At 44.3% G+C, this 18,836-nt stretch overlaps 1 protein-coding gene across 3 annotated transcripts in view; it reads left to right on the top strand.

The window, feature by feature from the left end:
- DOCK1 (dedicator of cytokinesis 1) overlaps window positions 1-18,836 on the top strand; it is a 522,147-nt gene that overhangs the window by 183,647 nt on the left and 319,664 nt on the right. For all 3 annotated transcript variants that reach the window (XM_053910043.1, XM_053910041.1, XM_053910042.1), the window contains exons 24-25: window positions 2,719-2,789; window positions 6,595-6,701. In XM_053910043.1, the coding sequence (XP_053766018.1) occupies window positions 2,719-2,789; window positions 6,595-6,701 (178 nt within the window). The remainder of the gene's footprint in view (window positions 1-2,718; window positions 2,790-6,594; window positions 6,702-18,836) is intronic.

An 18,836-nucleotide genomic window follows, 5' to 3' on the forward strand; every position in this document is an offset into this window, starting at 1 on the left:
TTCCACCCACTGAGGTGTTCTCCATCCCTCTAGGTGTGCCTTTTCTGGACTGTTTTAAAAGTGGAATCAAGTGCTGCGTAGCCTTTTGGTTTTCCTTCTCAGAGTGCATTTGAGATGCATCCATGTCGTGTGTATCAGGGGCTCGACTTCTCTCTTTTATTACCCAGTGGTGTTCCATTGCATGGATTCACCTGTTGAGGGAGGGCACTGTGAGTTGTTTCTAGCTCTTGATGCTTACCTATAAAGCTACTGTAAACATTCCCGTGCAGGGTTTTGTGTGAGCGTGAAGTTTCATTTCTTGGGGTCAGGACTCGAGTACAGTTGCTGGGTTGGACAGAGAGTGCGTGTCTGACCTCGTGAGAACCTGCCACGTGCTTTTCCACAGTTGCTGACCTGGTTTTGCACGTAGCCCAGCAGCATATGCAATGGCACTTGGTATTGTCAGGCGTGTGTGTGCGCGCGCGTGTGTGTGTGTGTGTGTGTGTGTCTGTGTGTGCGTGTGTGTGTGCGCGTGCGTGTGTGTGTGTGTGTGTGTGTCTGTGTGTGTGTGTTTCAGCGATTCTAGTAGGTGGTAATGATATTTCACTGTGGTTTTAATTTGCATTTCCCTGGTGACTGGTGATGTTGAGCATCTTTTCAAGTGCTTTTGTGCCATCCATATAGCATCTTTGGAAAAGTGTCTTTTCAAATCTTTGGCCTATTTGGGGGGTAGACTTTTTTTTCATGATTGAGTTTTAAGTGTTCTTTGTTTGTGCTGGATTCGGATCCTGATCAGATATGCGATCCACAATTAGTTTCTCCCGGAGTGTGACTCATCTTTCATTATCTTAGCATTGCGTTTTACAGAGCAGAAGTTTTTATTTTGGTGAACTTTAGTTTTTCTTTTTCTTTTCTTTGGCTTTCATTTTTTTTAATGTTCTTGAGAGAGAGGAGTGCGAGTGGGGGAGGGGCTGAGAGAGAGGGAGACACAGAATCCGAAACAGGCTCCAGGCTCTGAGCTGTCAGCACAGATGTGGGGCTTGAACCCACGAACTGTGAGATCATGACCTGAGCTGAAGTTGGACGCTTAACCGATTGAGCCACCCAGGTGCCCCGCTTTTTCGTTCATAGATTGTGCTTTTGGTGTCCTTTCTAAGTGCCTTCTAGACGTTGTGTAGTTTTAAGTTTTATGTTTGAGATTTATGATACATTTAAAGTTCATTTTTGTATAGGGTGTGAGGTGTGGGATGAGTTTCATTTGGTGCTGAGGGGGAGGTGCTTGTGTTCTTTGTTGCACATCGGCTGACCATATATATTCAGTGTAGTATGTTAAAGTGGGCTTTTGCTGTTAAAGACCAAAATTCAACTGAGTAAATTTGAAGAGCTAATTGGCTTTATTCTGCAATTTGTGAATCGGGCAGCAACCCATCTAGCAAGTAGAAAGGAGCCCTGAAGAGCTGTACAAAATGAGACTTTTATAGGCAAAAGGAAAGAGCAGCCTTCCTCGATCTTTCTCTGAGGGATGGAAAGGGTCTAACAGGTGGATAGCCTCTATTGTGCTGACCAGGAAATTTCAGATTGACTAGTTTAAGATTATATTCCTGGGAGAGGCCAAAACTGCAGTTAGTTTAGGTATGAATTCTTGGTGCTGACATGGGGCTTACTTAGCACAAGTGACTCCATTTTGACTTTATTTTTTTTTTTAAACACTACCTTTTTGCTTTCGGAAAATAATGCTAACAATTGTTTGTGCCTTAAGTGTAGTATTTCCCAGTGTTTAAAGTGTTACCCTCTTCTCTTTTCATTTTATTTTGAACTTTAATGCCACCTCAGGATGTACTTGGCATGCCTATTATTTCCCCCATTTCATTCTGGGAGGTGGAGCCCAGCCCGGTACAAGGAGTTACATAGAGTCACAGAGAGAGGTGGGGCAACCACGGTCAGACTGAAAATCCAAGAACTTTTCCCGTCAGGTCACAGCTGAGGGGGCTAAGGCTCTGGCTTCCCACTGAACTGAATTGTACTTCTCTCTTCAGCTCTAGCTGTGTGATTGGGGGCAAAGTAATTGACATCTCCACTGGCAGTTTGCTTGCTGTCCAACACAGCCAGCTCCCTGTCGGAGCTCCGGTGGAATTAAGGATAAAATATACAAAGGTTCTAGCACAGCACATAGCATGTGGTAGCGTCTGTCACGATTACTATCACTCTGGTTTTTGAGAGCGTGGCTTTTCCAGAAGATAAAAAATATGAATACAAGAGATAAGGTTACTGAAGGAAAAGAAATAAAGATTCCTAATTAAGGGATACGCAGATATACAGAAAACAGTTTTGGAACGGAACAAAGGCAATCATTTTAAATGTTGAATATGATGGATTTGCAGTGATTTGAATGATAGAGCATTCTTCTGGGGGACACGCGTCTTCATTTGCCATAGCTTCGTGAGGGTGAAGGAGGAAATCGTGCAAAAGCTGCACACGGTATAGGCGTTTTGTCGGCAGGCAATAAATGTTGGCCTCTGTTAAATTATTATGTGCCAAGATACCCATGTGACAGATCACCACTGTTGGTGGATTAGACGTGTTTGCTCTGTTTTTGTTGTGTTCGACCATCTCCTCTCTTCACCTAGAAAGTGATCTTTCTCCTCTTGGGATGTCTGTGGTTCTTCAGAGTAATTACAGATTCGTATTAACCTTTGCCAAACTCCGCAAGGCTCAGCAGTCTTTGCTCTTGGTTTGCAGGGGGCAGCGTTGAAATACTTGCCAACCATTGTCAACGATGTGAAATTGGTGTTCGATCCCAAAGAGCTCAGGTAAGGAAGCACCCAAGGTGCGGTCTTCCCGCGTCCTTCATCTTGCCCCCCTTTCTGTGCATTGAAGTTATGGGAGGCTCGAGGTTCAGTCTCATGTTGCCAGAGGTCAGTGCCCTGGATCATTCTAGAACAGATGCTGGTCATGATGTCTGTGACACTTCCCTAATTATGACTTTACATGGAAAAGACATCATCCATCACCCCACAGAGTATTTTGTTTAGAAGATTGTTTGCAGCCCAATGGGTAGATCATACAGATTTGGCTTTTTCTATTCTTTTGAATTTGAATTTCACTGTGGTGGTTGGGCTTTGGCTGTGTTTTCAGCCCCTAAAATACCTGACACAGGAGGTTTTCTGTTCGCTGCCCCACCCTGCCCAACACACTCGGCTTCTTTGTGAGCTCTTAACTGAGGGCTGGGTGTCCTCACCTAAGATAATATCAACCAAATCAAACCGAACCTCAAGGAAGCTGGTTGTTGGGCTTTCAGACCAAGGAGTGAGGCTGGGACCTAATCCTTCCTTTTTCCACCTGTGTTTCCTGCCCAATCCTACGTGTGCCTGCGTTCTACAAGACTGTTGTGAGCCACTGGGACACGCAGCCTTTTTAACCCCAGACATCTAAAGCACAGCCCTTGTCTGCTTTTGATTTCGGTTTTGATGTAACATTTGACACTGTAAACTACCTGCAGGGGATTGGCATCGTTTTTAGCAGCCCCGAATGCCCCTCTAAACGTGAGTCAAGGTCCGTGTGTCCCCTGAGTGGTTACACTGAGTAAAAAATGGTCACCCTTTCCGTTCTTTATATCCACGGTAGGTTACTCATGCCCGGGCAGTGAGGGGCCGGGGTCTTTCCGGGAGGCCTCCTCCACAAATCACCAGGTTTCTGGTGTGCCTAGGATTCAGCGTCCTGCACGGACACCTTTATTTCCTGCTCCCACACACTGAAAACACTGCTCACAGCTTAGCATCTTCCCTAAACGAGAAAAGGAGTGAAGGGGCCCACTGGCAGCACGTCTGCCCTGGGTCTTTGGATCGTCCTGTCCCTGCAGCACAGACGGTATCAGCAGCCCCTGGGGACTTGTTAGAAAAATGATGACTCTTGGGGTCCTTCCCAGATCTTCTGAGTTAGAAATGTGGGGTGGGCCCCAGACATTCGGTTTTAACGAATCTTCCGGGTGCTTCTGGTGAAGATTCTTAGAGCTTCAGATCTAGGGAACAGAGGCAGTGAGGGAGGCTGCGGCTGGATGGGCCATGGCCACGCTCTCAGCTTGTCCTCACGGGGGACGGGGATCAGACCCTAACCCATCAGCAGGGCAGCGTTCACGGTGGGTGCTTGCACCGGTGCTTGGAGATCCAAGGAAGAACCCCCTCTCCAGGGCCAGTCCAGTCTGTTCGTGGTCACTTGGCTCTTTACACATGCCTCTGTGCCTCTTCGACACCGAATCTACAGACTTCTTAAAAAAGAAAAAAAATGACCTTGTAAATCATGTGCGTATTTTTTCCTATTTAGAAAATTGATTCATGTTTCGATGAAACAGAAGAGATCACAGAGAAGAATGAGTGAAACTTAATTCTACTACCTAAAAATAACTAGAAGGATCTGGATTTTCACACATGCACATATATACACATACATAAGTACACATGTATTCCCTTAAAAAATTCAACACAGGTGGGGCTCCTGGGTGGCTCAGTTTGTTAAGCGTCCGACTCTTGATTTTGGCTCAAGTCATGATCTCATGGTTCATGAGATCGAGCCGTGTCGGGCTCCGTGCTTTCAGCTTGGGGTTCTCTCTCTCTCCTCTCTCTCTCTGCCCCTCCTCTGCGTGTTCTCTCTCTCTCTCTCTCTCAAAATAAATCAATAAACATTAGCAAAAAAAAAATGAACAGTTATATTCTTTATCTTACAGTCAGCTTCTGTGCGTAACATCTTGTTTTCTCATATCGTGCGATAGTCTTCTGCAACATACTTTTTTACAACCTCCACGGTGTTGTATCCTATGCTCCCCCGTCATTTACTGAGGTAGCAACCGTAGGTACTGACGTCGATTATGTGCTTTCTCCACACAGAAGAGGCTTTACACGAAGTCTTCCCATGCGTTGTTCGTTAATCTTGGGTTCTGTTATTCGCCCACTTTCATGCTAAGTAACTTGTCCATGATAACTTAGCTGGTCGGTGGCAGTACTTTGAGACCAACCTGGGGTTTTAATTACAAAGAACATGCCACTGTGCTATACCGAGGGGTAGTGGATTCTGTTCAGTTTTTATTATTATACAACACACTAGGACAAGTTTTTTGGTAGGTTAATTGTAGTACCTTGTCCTTATTTAGGTCAGTAGGATAACCAGTGAAATGGATTTACCAGGTTTTACATTTTCTCTCTTTTTTTTTCTGTTTCTTTTTTGCATTTTCTTAAAAGATTTTAAACAAATAGTATCCAGTTGTCCTCGAAGAGTCCAAGCAACCGTCTACCAAAGCATGTTGGTGTCTGTCTTCCCAAACTTTGCCAGTACTTGGAATTATTCCTTTACAGAACCTTGCTGATATGACTGGTGAACGGCATTTCTTTGTTACTGACAAGAACCCTCCTTCTAAGACTTCTTCATAGTTTTATTGACTATTTGTAAAACTAAATTTAAAAAAAAAATGTTAATTTATTTATTTTGAGAGCGAGCAAGAAAGCATGTGTATGCACAATTCAGGGAGGGGCGGAGAGAGAAGAGAGAGAGAATCTCAAGCAGGCTGTGCACTTTTAGCCCGCAGAGCCAGTGTGGGGCTCAATCCCGTGAACCGTGAGATCGTGACTTGAGCTGAAATCAAGAGTCAGATGCTTAACTGACTGAGCCACCCAGGTGCCCCTGTAAAAGTAAATTTTTAGAAGAATATCTCTAGTGAGATATAATACCTGTACTATAAAGTTCGCCAGGTTCAGAGTGTTTAATTAAATGGTGTTCAGTGTCTTTACAGAGTTGTGTGACCATCATCATAGTGCAATTTTAGAAGTTTGATCACCCCTGTAAGCTCCTTGGTGCTCATTAACAGTCGTTTTGTGTCCCCACCCCAGCCCTAGGCAACCATGAATCTCCTTTCTGTGTCTATAGGTTGGCCTTTTCCAGGCATTTTATATGGAGGAGATTATACAATATGTGGCCTTTTGTGTCTGGCTCCTTTTACTTGGTATAATGTTTTCAAGGTTTATCAATACTGTAGCATGGGTCAGAGTTTCATTCCTTGTTATGGATGACTTTTATGGCTATCTTATATGTTGTTTATCCCCTCAGCAGGTGATGGGCATTTGGGTTTTTCCCCTATTAGAGTATTAGGGATAGTGTTGCTATGATTCACGTACAAGGTTTTGTGTTGGATATATATATATACATATATATGTATATATATATATTCATTTATCTTGGGTATATATCTGGGAGTAGAAATGCTGGATCATATGGTAACTGTGTTTAACATTTTCAGGAAATGCCAGGCAGTTTTTCAAAGTGGCTGTACTGATTTACATTCCCACCAGCATGATATGGGGGCTCCCATTTCTTCATATCCTGGCCAACACTTTTTGTTGTCTTTCCTTGGGATTCTAGCCATTTGAGTGGATATGAAGCGAAAAACAACATTTTAAAGCATCATTTTGTTGGATGAGATTTTGGCCCATATTGTAGAATGGGCATTATCCAATATTCTAGTAGAGCTTAATGACCATTTAATGACCCTGCATCTAGGTACTGTCTTGAACACAGTGGATCATTTTGCTGTGTATCCCTAAACTCTTTCACTTGTGTTTTTCATTATAGCAAAATGTTTACTGATTTCATCCTAAATGTTCCCATGGGTTTGCTGACCATTCAGAAGCTGTACTGCTTGATTGAAATCATTCACAGTGACCTCTTCACACAGCATGGTGAGTAGAAGCCGGAGAATCATTAAATTGTCACATTATTCATTGTCTGTAGACCTTGTCCCTTCTGAATTCTCTCCTCCATGCCAAAAGGAGTGGAGGTTGCAACCAATTAAAACAGCTCCATTACAAGACAGGAAGATTTAGCCCGTACAAGAGAACGGTAATTGACATACAGCGTAGGTGATAGATCATTGAGAGATGAAGGGAAAACCTTGTAGTTTGTAATTTAGGTCTACACCAAAGCCCTAAGATAATCAGCATACATTGTAGCCTTTAAGACATGTGATCGTCTATCCTGGGGAGGCAATCACCTACTTCCATTCAGATGATTGCAAAGAAAAATGTCAAGTTTTCTTTAAATTTAGAAATAATGGTTCTGTCTTCTCCTGAACTTTGCTTTCTTTGATAGGGTTTCTTTAAACCCTGCTCAAAGTAATAAGAATTTTAATGATTCCTCAACTCATTTATCCTGAGGAACACCTTATATTTCCTCATGTTATCTCCCTACCCTTTTTATTAATCATTTTCTTTCTATTTGGACAGATTGAATTAATATTTTACACTTGTCAAGCAGTTTTATTGAAGGCCTAAAACCTTTGCCTAATTCCGCAACCTTCCTCATTTATTGGAGGCAAGTGTACAGACTGTTGAGTGACATTCTGACTGAGAGGCACGGATTTACACTATTCTATTTGTGTCCAGACGTTTGGCTGGTCCGTTTATTTTGTTGTCGTCATGTGTGGGGTTTCAGGGACGCAGGGTTTCAGGGTGCAGTCCTGGCCTGGGGTCTCCTCTTGAGCTATTGGCTGCACTGGAACTCAGTGCGTGTCCAGATTAGTCCTTCGTACCTTCTGGACTACTGGACCCTATGCTTTCCTGCTGGTTTTAACCTCATTTCTGGATTGAACTTTATAAAGGCACCGGAGTCTACATTTACAGTGAAGACTTATGTTGAGAGAAAATGTTCAGACTTCATTTGAGATCAAGTGTTCTTTGTGAAAGAAAACACCAAACCAACGAATGGGTGGGTTTCTGCAGCCTTCCACATGTCTCTCTGTGGGCCACACGCCCGTTTCTCACTTGGGCAAGTGAAAATCAGGTCTGTCGCCCTTGTTTGGGATTCAAAGCACATGAATCTCCTTTATTTAGACACTCATCTCGACTGTCCATTCTTCAGGGTCTCACTGGAGGGCTGGGTCTTGAATTATTCACATCCTCCAGGTGTCTTCTAAAGCTTGGTGAAATATGGCCTTCAAGGAAGGCTTGAGGGTGGGGGTGATGGGTGGGGACGCCTGCTTTGTTTTCCTTCCACACTGACTACACTTTACACCCAGAAGTTTTCTATTTGGATCATATTAGGGAGGTTACTGACGTCCCTTCTCCTGACCAACCAGCCTGAAGACAGACAGACAGACACACACACACACACACACACGCACACACACACACTGCCGCCATCACCACCACTGAGGTAAACCAGTTCACTGAATTACCAATTAACGTTAGTAACAATCGTCAACAATTGATTGTACTTGACTTCTGTTGACTGTTGATACAGGGAAGACTTTCTTCCCTCTAATTCGTAATTTCTATCACAGAACTTTTTCTGCATATCCCTTGGCTCTCTTTGGATAAGGACCTGAAACATAAATGGTTCAATCAAAAACCTTTAAAATGGGAATTCTTTTAAGAATACATTTCAAGGGGGGCGCCTGGGTGGCTCAGTCGGTTAAGCGGCCGACTTCGGCTCAGGTCATGATCTCACAGTCCGTGAGTTTGAGCCCCGCGTCGGGCTCTGTGCTGACAGCTCAGAGCCTGGAGCCTGTTTCAGATTCTGTGTCTCCCTCTCTCTGACCCTCCCCCGTTCATGCTCTGTCTCTCTCTGTCTCAAAAATAAATAAACGTTAAAATTTTTTTTTTTTAAAAAAAGAATACATTTCAAGGGAATGTTTTCTTCTATTGGAACTTAGCTAGTAGAAAGCTTGAAGGGGCTCTTCTTTATTTTTGGTAATTGTGTCAGCCTAGGTGTTTGGTAATTGTGTTTCTCTTCTTTACTGTGCCCTGTTTCTGTTTTCACTCTTGTTCCGTAAGTCTTTTATCACAGACTGCCTCAAGTCCTGTTTTGGAAGCCTTTGCAGCATGCAATTAATTATTAACCTAGAATCTTTTTAAGTACAAAGTTAGGAACTTAATTTTCGTAGCAGGTTGCACCCGACATAGAAAATGAGGTTGAGCGAAACGTGCGAATCTGGAATTGTCGTGCGCCACATGAGCCACAGTTAAGCCGAAGCCTCGTGCCTTAGAAGTGGCTGCCCAGCTCCCCAGTCCGTAGACCTTGTTTAAGCCACCATTGGCAATCCAAACACCCTCCCTGATGCTCGTGGGCTGTCCCCAAAGTGTTTCAGAATGTGTCGTCCAATGTGAAAAAGGCCCTTCTTGGGGGAGCCTGGGTGGCTTAGTCTGTTAAGCATCTGACTTCAGCTCAGGTGGTGATCTCACAGTCCATGATTTCAAGCCCCGCGTCAAGGCTCTGTGCTGACGGCTCAGAGCCTGGAGCCTTCTTCTCATTCTGTGTCTCCCTCTCTCTCTGCCCCTTCCCTGCTTGTTCTCTCTGTCTCTCTCTCTCTCAAAAAGGCATAAATAAACATTGACAAAAAAGAAAAAAAAAGAGGGCTCGCTTACAGGCTTTGAGTGTTAAGAATCTTTCTGAAAGATTCTTCGCCAAGATCACCTGGATTTTCCTCATCTGCAAGCTCCCAGCTTCTTCAGAGCAGACCTGTAGCCGCCTTACATCCTCGTCAGGAAAGACTTACGGGTGGAAGTCTTCCGGTTGGTCTGTTCTTACAAAGATGGCATTACTTTTGCAAGATACTGTGTGCCACGTTTGGCATAAACAGTTAAAGCCAAAGTATTTTTTGATGAGATATGATGGCCCTGATTTTCCTGCTTTGTTCCGCTTCTTGTTAATTTGTAACAATGGTCTTTGTCTGTGTGGGCTTCCTGGTCCCAGTGGAACCGGCCAGACCAACTTCCCACGGGTCCAGAGTTCTAGAACTGGGTGTAACTAGAGTTAGCCGGACAGGTCCCTGGGTGTGCTAGCCCTTTGGAAACATTCTGTTGGGGATGTGGTCAGAGTGCACCGCTGTGTGGCTCCACCAGGTTTCCCGGTGGGGGCTCCACGGCGTGTGTTTGCTCACCAGCGTGTGTGTTGACTCCGTTGCTTTGCTCTGAAACACCGCTTTCCTCCTCCCCCCGATAGCACATACGTTCCATGGTTGTAAGAGTCCCCCTTCGTTGGGAGCGACCAGCTGATCCACGTACAGCAAGGCCCGCAGTGAATACTGCCACTAGAATTGCTTCTCTGCACAGAGGCCTTCCTGGGCCACGTGTGGGTCCCGGGAGACGGAGGCTCACGGTGCCCCGTTGTTTCAGTCTTGCCTCCCCAGCTGCTGCTTCTCTATCCTGTAAAGGACACGGAGACTGAGGACACACCCAGCTGAGTCTGCTAGACTCTAGCAGGAGATGTGTCTTTTGGCAAAGAGGGTTGTTTGGCCCCAGCCGGTGTGGACGCAGCAGCTGCCGTCACGGCCACTGCCCACTCCCAGGTGCCCCGGCTGCAGTGCTCCCTCTGGGTCGGGGCCTCGCGGCTCCTGCTGTTTCTGCAGCTACCACCCTGGTGGAAGGAAATGGGAGGTCTTCACAGAGCTGGCCCTCCCACCGCCCGTTTCCCGTTGCTTCGTGGCTCGTTGGCAGAATCCGGGACATAGTCTGCATTACAGTCGTAAGAGTGGCTGTGGATTTGTTCTGACTTCTGTACGGGGGAGACACTGCTCACCATGTCGAGATCTCCCCCAAGTATAAGAAGGCTCTTCAGGAGCTGTAGTCCACACTACATGTGTCCACACCGAAGGCCATGGCGGGGGTCTGCCACACGGTCGGCTGAGAAAGCCAGTGCTGCACCAGGCCCTCTGGAGACTCGACTCCTCCCAGCGCACGGCTGCACGTCAACACCATCGGCCTTTACTCTGAGTGCACGGCTCTCTCCTTTAACTTTGATTTGCAAAACCACGAATGATGGTTTGCATCATTTCTCCTACAAACGCTTTTACTTCCTCATTGATAACGAACTGTGGATTTCTGAAGGCCTGTCTGTGATGAGGGTGGGCGGTCTGCAAGAGGGCTCAGTGTGTGGGCTTTCTGATGAGACCGCTCGGGTTCAAATCCTGCCTCTCCTGCCTGCTAACTCAGGGACTTTCGAGAAGTCACGTGGCTTCAGCTTCCTCCCCTGCTTCGCTCTTGTTGCCTAAATCATACCCTCTGAAGATGAAAGTGTGCATGGTGCTGAGTTGACCTCTCACATTTAAGGCACAACCGACGTTAGCCGTGTCTCTCGTGTTTGTGGAGGGTTCAGTCGAAAAATGGCAGATAAGTCCTGCCCTCATGGGGGAGGGTAATCATCATGTCAAATATGAGCCAAGAGTCAGTAGAGCTGGACCAACAAAAAATCTAGAGGGACTACAGAGAGCTTGCTCTGAGAGGTGCTCCAACGCCCCTGCATGGAACACCCCCAGCCGCTCTCCTCCAGGCCTGCTTCTGCCACTCTCCACCGTGGGAAATCAGTGCCCATTTTTCTTCTTGGCTTTTTTGTTATCTGTGGTCTTTCCCTAGAGTGAGAGCTCCCCGAGCATGGCCTGCTTGTTCATGCTGTTACTGCCCAATCGCCGGCTCCTAGGACAGTGCCTGGCCCCTAGGACAGTGCCTGGCCCCGGGCGCACCTGCAGTGCGTATTTATTGCCTGAACAGAAACGGACATGAATATCCCAATCGTGCGCTTCTTTTCTCAGGGAGCAGCACAGAGAAGGAAGCATGACCAGCTGCATACATTTGCAATTCACTCGGTGTAGGGGGAGGAGAGGTTTTGTGTTTGCTCGGGGAAGCTGGCTGTCTCTGCTAGCCTTGGCTCTGCATGGATTGATCATGGAGCAGGAAGGAGTTGTCTTGAGGATGAGTAACATCGGGAGACATGGGAAGACTCGTGAGTGACTGAAGATGTAGAGGGTCATCTGTGAGCAGTTTTGTAAAATGAAGATCATCTGTTTTGCTTCTGATTTAGCACTTCCTCGGTTCTGTGGAAATGGGAGGTGGGGGAAGGGACACCTCAACTCTGCTTCTGGATTCAAGATAGCTTTTTGTTCGCGTTATAGAAATGCTTAGTCCTGTAGAAGCACGGAGAGAAGAGGGTCACAAACGCCTGTGTGCACTCCTCACTGGGCTTCCAAAGGTCTCAAGTCCCGTTCAGTCTTGTTTTTGTCTCTGTGCTCCTCCCCCACATATTCTGAGGCAAATCCCGGCCACCATAGCATGTCATTAGGATGTCTTTTTCAAAAGCATGGTGGTATTCAGAGAGCAAATGACTTTGTTTCGGGAAAGGCAGGGTGTGCAGACGGGCTGGTTCCCGGGCCGGTGTCTCAACTCCACCTTGGATGTCCCCACTCCTGCTCCCGCGTGGAGGCGAAGGGCGTCGGACTCCTCAGCATGCTGTGCACGGGAGTCAATGAATGGGCAGTAATGGCTTCCAAGCGTTGTCTCGCGATGTGACTTGACTACTTGAAAGCTGGTTAAATAGATTATGTGCTTCACAAAAAGATGACTCTTGCATATAATCTGTGGTGTGGAGTGAGCAGATTTTCAAAGCAAGATACAAAGAGACGGAAAGGTCAGAGCTTCATAATTTGTGCATTTGTAGCTTTGTTCCCCTGTGATTACATTGTTGCCCACATATCTGACAAAAGCTGTGAAAATTAAAGCTTCAATCCTATTATAGAAATGAAAAGTTTCGATGTAATTAAATTAAAATAAACACTAAGACACCAAGGTTTGGGATTTCTGCTCACAAAAATGTTTTACATTAATGTTAAAGCAGTGAGGAAAAAAGGAATCAACCAGATAGCATTAACTTTCAAATTAGTCAAGAGCATTGGACGTATTTGCAAGGTGCCTTTGTGTTAAGGTGAGGGAGCTTCTGAATGCATGCCCTTACCCACATGGGTTCCTCTCCACCGTGGATCTGAGCCAGAGACCTTTGGGAAAGTTCATTCCAATTATCACCACATCATTTTCTTCATCTTTCAGGAGCTAGCCCTTCCATATTCCCATATTGAAAGCGACCAAACCAATGGAGAGATTTTCTTTAGAGTTTACTGTGAATTTACCATTGTGTCTTAAATTCGTTTTTAGAGGGTAGTGCAAGATTGGAAGAGTAAAGATTTAAAGATTTAGTGGAAAGATAATCCCCTTATGGTCTTGAGAGTAGTTTAATACTCTTGCTGGATTATGTTGTTTTGAGCTCTCTATTCACTGGCACCCCTCTGTTTGTTTTTCATTTTGGGGTTTGTTTTTTCCCCCTGATGGTTGGAATCTGGTAGTGAGTAGGAATGGGAAACGTGCCAGTCCCTTATTTTCTGGCCATTCCCATGGCTGTTTCTTTCAATATAGTGAACAGGCTCCTTTTAGACAGTGTTCATCAGCCTCATAAAACTTCATTTGTGTTTCATTTTTGAACAATACAGCGCTTCTTCAAAATGTAGGCCTAAAGAACTTAAATTATCTTCCTCATTCTTATTTTCAAGGTGAATGATTCTTCCAGTTATCAAGCAGAGTGAAACTCTCCTTTTTAATAGTAGAAACATTAGTTACAGCAGCCCTTTGAAATCTGAGGGCAAAGGCTCAGATACCTGTTGGGACCAGCTATTAGGAAATATTGAAGTCAGATTTCTAGACTATTTTTGTTGTGATTAATCCCAGTTATAAAATTCATATTTCTTAAAACCACTCTATTAATCAATTTCTTTTGCCTTAACTTGTAGAAAGAATAGCTGTGTGTTTGATATAGATTTATAATAAAATATACCTTCTTAATGCTTTTGATCCATAAACAAAAAATCTCTTGAGCTTCTCCACGTGGAAAATGGAGAGATATTTCTCTTTATTGAAGGGATCTTAAACCCAGAGCTACTCTATAGTAGTTTTGTTAACTTGAGGGATATTGTACAGAAAGAAAAATTGGGGTTGCGGCTATCATGTACCATAGTCACATAACGTACCACGCATAGAGCAGTCCAGAATACTTAACTAGGTAGTTGTGCTGCCTGACTTCTAAGGAATGTTACTGGCTTTGAACCCCAAAGACTGGTTTTTGAAATAATAGTGGAATGTGAAATCATTTTCTCCTCTTCTGTTTTTGAGAATATTTTAATCTTTATCTGTAAAGATTTGTAAAGATCTGTAAAAATCTGTACAGATTTGTAAAAATCTGTAAAGATTGTACATTTTTCATATCTCATTCTATATATCACTGTGTATCATTCATTATATGAGCATTTGAAAAGACTGTTTGTTAAAACAGCACAACCTAGGAGGGTCAACTCAATTTCTTAATTATAATTTGCTGAACACCTACCATGTGCTCAGCACTGTTGGATAGCAAGTTTGATTCCTCTGAGAGGCTTCAGAGCCATCAGCTTAAAAATGTATAATTGGAAAAGAGTAATTCTCCTAATTTACAGATAAGGAAGGGCCCAGGAGTTAAACCACAAATCCTAATCTGTAAGCAAAGTCCCAGTCAGGGAGCTGTCCACCACTCTGGTGCTGATTAAGGGGTTGTCTTATTAAAAATCCATCACCCACTCAAACTATTTCACACCCATTATATGAGTAATACGTTCTGAATACCGAATTTACTTCAGATGCCATATGGAACAAGACAAAACACAAATACATGAATAGATGAACACATAAATAAATGTAAACTACGCATAAACAAACAAGTAGAAACGCAGTACCGTGCTTGTGGAATTTTCATACTTTTTTCTTCTTTTTCGCGGTAGGGACTCTTATCTGTGATCAGATTGGTGGTGCCAACAGTTCCTCATGGTGTAGTTGGTCCAACCTTTATCACAGTTGATTCTCTGTCCTGCACCCACCCTCTGAGTGGGCTCCTTTCCCTGTTGTTTGACGTTGGGAACAAGGAGAGCAATCTTAGAAGAGGCTGCCTTGATTGTCCGATATCTAGTAATGCTCACAGAAGGCACCACGATGGCATGCCTCTGAGTCTCTGCAGTTCATGGTTCCTTCCAAGCCCTATGAGATTAGCTCTGTGCCTGTGTGATATGGTACCTACAGCAACTTGTCTGTAACAGTTGGAGGAGTCCAGGTCAGCCTGTCCACTCCCAGGTTTTCCTTTAAGACCCCATTTTATTTTTGTTGCATAAACCCTTCCCTGAGTACATAGACTATCCTTGAGGATGGAGTGGATCAGACCTTACGGTTCCGACACTATGACTGGTACTTCCAACGTAATCTTTTAACTTTTTCAGCTACTTGTAAATGGGAATCATTTGTGATTTTTCTCTGTTGGTGGTTCTTTCATTCCTTCTGAAAAATTATTTATTACTGCAATACTAATGAATGTTTAACCCCTATTATTAAACTTCTCAAAACTGAGGGATCTAAAATATCTGCTGCCCTATTCCTTCTTCCAAAAAGATGACTTTCTTTCTTTCTTCCTTCCTTTCTTTCTTGCTTTCTTGCTTTCTTTTCTTTTCTTTTCTCTTTTCCTTCCTTCCTTCCTTCCTTCCTTCCTTCCTTCCTTCCTTCCTTCCTTCCTTCCTATCTATCTATCTATCTGACAGAGTGACAAGAGAGCTTGCATGCATGCAATTGAACGGGGCTGGGGGGCAGAGGGAGAGAGAGACTCTTAAGCAGACCTCATGCCCAATGTGGAACCCAAAGCAGCTCAGTCTCATGACCATGAGATCATGACCTGAGCCAAAATCAAGATTTGGGCACTTAGCTGACTGAACCACCCAGGCACCCTTATGACACATTTTTTATTATGTCTAGTGATTTCATCCAGAAGACGTCTTTGATCAGCTTCTTTTCCCATTGCTATACAGTCTCTATGCTGCCACGTCCTCCTTCCAATTTTCAATAAATTAAATTCTTTTAATTCCTATGTCATCCTCTCAGTTAAGATTCTGTGACATTGGGCGGAAAGTTCACATGCAGATTATCTTATTTCTCATAGTTCCAGCCCTCAGGTGAGTGGTGCTGAGGAGCTTCTGACCAAAACACTGACAAAGAAACTACAGCTCAAAAAGGAAAAGTGACATACTTAGAGTTACTCCGTGTGAATGGATTCTCCTCATACTACCAATGTTTATGGCTTGCTGCCTTAAAATGATGCTTGGAAAAACGTAATCTGCACTTGACATGTAAAGATACCCGAGCCACACATGTTTACGTGCACATGCACATGTATGGATCATTTATTCTAAGGAGCTCTATCTCCGGGATCAGACACCTAATTCTGGCTCGGCTGCTTAGTGGTGCAATCCCCGCATGTCCCTTTACTCTGGCTCCTGGCACCCCATCTGTCAATCTGGACATAAGTAGATGGCTCCCGTGATCCCTTCTGTTGATGGCTCCATTTTCTGCATTTCTGTTGTTTGAAGACTTATATGGAGGGAGAAAGTCATTTGAACCAATTGGATCATGAGGGTACAGAGTTCTTAGAGAGTTGGAAAATAAGATGAGTGCCTGTAACAAATGAGTAACCAGCATCCCCCATTTATATAGCTCCTACTGTTTAATTCTCATTAAAAGTGTTAATCTGGATCTCAGTTCTATGTAACAGGCTCAAGGTTATTAAATGCACTTTATGGATCATTTGTTTAATGTGACCAAACTAAAAATTAAGCAGCACATTACTCAGTGTTCATAAAACGAATGTTTGAAATGGACAAATTCATTTTCGAATTTGCATCTTGCCTTAATGTAGAGCTGTAATGGGGTTATAGACGGATATTCTACTTGGACATTTATAAGCTGATGATGCCTTTTGAATACCTTTTATAAAGATTAATATTTTTTACTTTGTGCCCATTACCAGAGCATTAATCATCATGGCTTCAGCCTGCACAGCTGAGGACGAACAGATGTCGAATTATTGCTGTCTGTAATCATAGTGGATCACACTGGGAGAGGCGGGTGGAGCAGGGTGGCTGGGACCTCTGATCCCCACAGCTGATTTGTGTGAAGTCTGGGTCCACCGGGCTTGCCTGCCCCTTCCTGGCAGTCTGCGCTGGGCTGACTGCGTTCCCCTCTTACGGTGGGGAAGATCAGGGGAGCCGTGCCAGCTAGTTCTGGCCTCCCTGTGGGTCGTATCTCTGCCTCGACTCAGCCTAACAGGCAGTGGCAACCCTGCGGTCACATACACGTGAAGGCAGATCTGATAGGAGAAATCTGCTGTGGCCTCGATTCTCCTTCCGTTGACGAACACCAGTTCATTAAGATGAGAAATCACACAGGAGGTCTTTAACATCTGCCTCCTAGCATGCTCTGAGACCCTGCTGTCCAACACAGATAGAATGTGAGCCACATATGCAATTTATAACTTTCTAGAGGCCACATTAAAAAAAAAAGTACAACACAGTTGCTGAAATTAATTTTAATGATTTATCTAAAATACCATCTGAACATGACTTCAATCTAAATATTACTAATGACATAGTTTTTCATTCCTTTTTTCCACACTGGGTCTCTGAAATCCAGTGTGGTTTTTGACGCCTACAGCCCATCTCAATTTGGATGCTAGATTTTCATCACGGATCCTTAATCTGCATTTTTCACATTTAATAAAATTCACCACTGAGAAGTGAATTCACACACCCAGCTTGTTCCAGGTGTTCCATACCATTGTTTCCAATAAGCAAGTGTCATTTTTTTCATTTACATCTAAATTACTTAAAAATTAACTGAAATGGAAAATTCCATCTCTCAGTGCTACCAGCTGTATTTCAAGTGGTCACCAGCTCCCCTCTTGGATAGGGCAGCTCGAAGGCGTTAGTCTTTGTGTACTTTTTGTTGAAAAGACTTTGTATGATGATTTTATTTCTAGCACCTGTATTGGTAGCTGTCATTTATTAAATGTTCCTATTTGCTAAATGCACACATTATACCATATGATTCTCACCATGAACCTCACAGGTAAACAGCCCCATTTTGCAGATAAGAAAAATTAAGGCTTAGAGAGTTTTTTTTTTTTATTTTTAAAATGTTTACTTAGTTTTGAGAGTGTGAGAGAGAGGCAGATAGAGAGGGAGACACAGAGTCTAAAGCAGGCTCCAGGCTCTGAGCTGTCAGCACAGAGCTGGACACAGGGCTCGAACCTGCGAGCTGTGAGATCATGAGCTGAGCCGAGGTCAGATGCTTAACTGACTGAGCCACCCAAGCACTCCAAGGCTTAGAGAGTGTTAAGTAACTTGCCCAAGACCCAAAGCAGAGAGTGAGCAGGGTGGATTTTATTATTTCTTGATGTGTGTGGGGAAACTGGACCTTGAAGAGAGTCCGGTGTCCCAAAATTGAAGAGTGACCCTGGTCCCTAAGCTTCTAGTCAAATATTTATTGTAGCTGTTTTCCAAGTGATTAGTTGTGGGTAGTTTATTTAAAATGTGTTTTCTGTTAAAAATACAAGAGTTTATTTGTTTGTGGGGGGTTTGCCAGTTTCCCAGGCCATCTGCCTTGGACCTAATTGGACTGTTGGCATGAATCATGGGACAGAAATGGCACTTAGTTCAGGGGGAAGGGTATTCAGGACACTAAGTTGGGACATTCAGAATATGACAGGAGATCCCTGTTTCTCAGCTGCCAGAGACTGCATCTGATGCTTTAAAATTGTTCATTGAAAGCATGAGTGTGTTTGGGTGTGTGTGCATATAGTGTGTGGGTGGGCGTGTATGGTGTGTGTGTGGGTGTGTGTAGTGAGTGTGGTGCGAGTGCGTATATTGTGAGGTGTGTGTGAGCGTGTGTGTGCTGTACTGTCCTCTGTGCTCTTGAGTTTTGGACTTGACGTCGGGGTAGAAGCTGAGAGGCGTGGGTGTTAGGTAGGGCGTGCGCCCACCGCTTCTGGAAGAGACCCAACAGTTGACCGAAATGTGGACCAAGAGGTCCCCTCTTGGGGACTGTCTCCCTCTGGAAGACGAGTGTTGGGAGGCTAGTGTGGGTGTGCTTTGGTGGGGGTGGGGTGTCACACTGGGAGGGGACTGGCTTCTCACTACACACCTGTCCTCGGATACT

Source organism: Panthera pardus, unplaced genomic scaffold (genome assembly GCF_024362965.1).
Source record: "Panthera pardus isolate Hobbes unplaced genomic scaffold, ASM2436296v1 HiC_scaffold_22, whole genome shotgun sequence".
In the NCBI taxonomy this organism is placed as follows: Eukaryota; Metazoa; Chordata; class Mammalia; order Carnivora; family Felidae; genus Panthera; species Panthera pardus.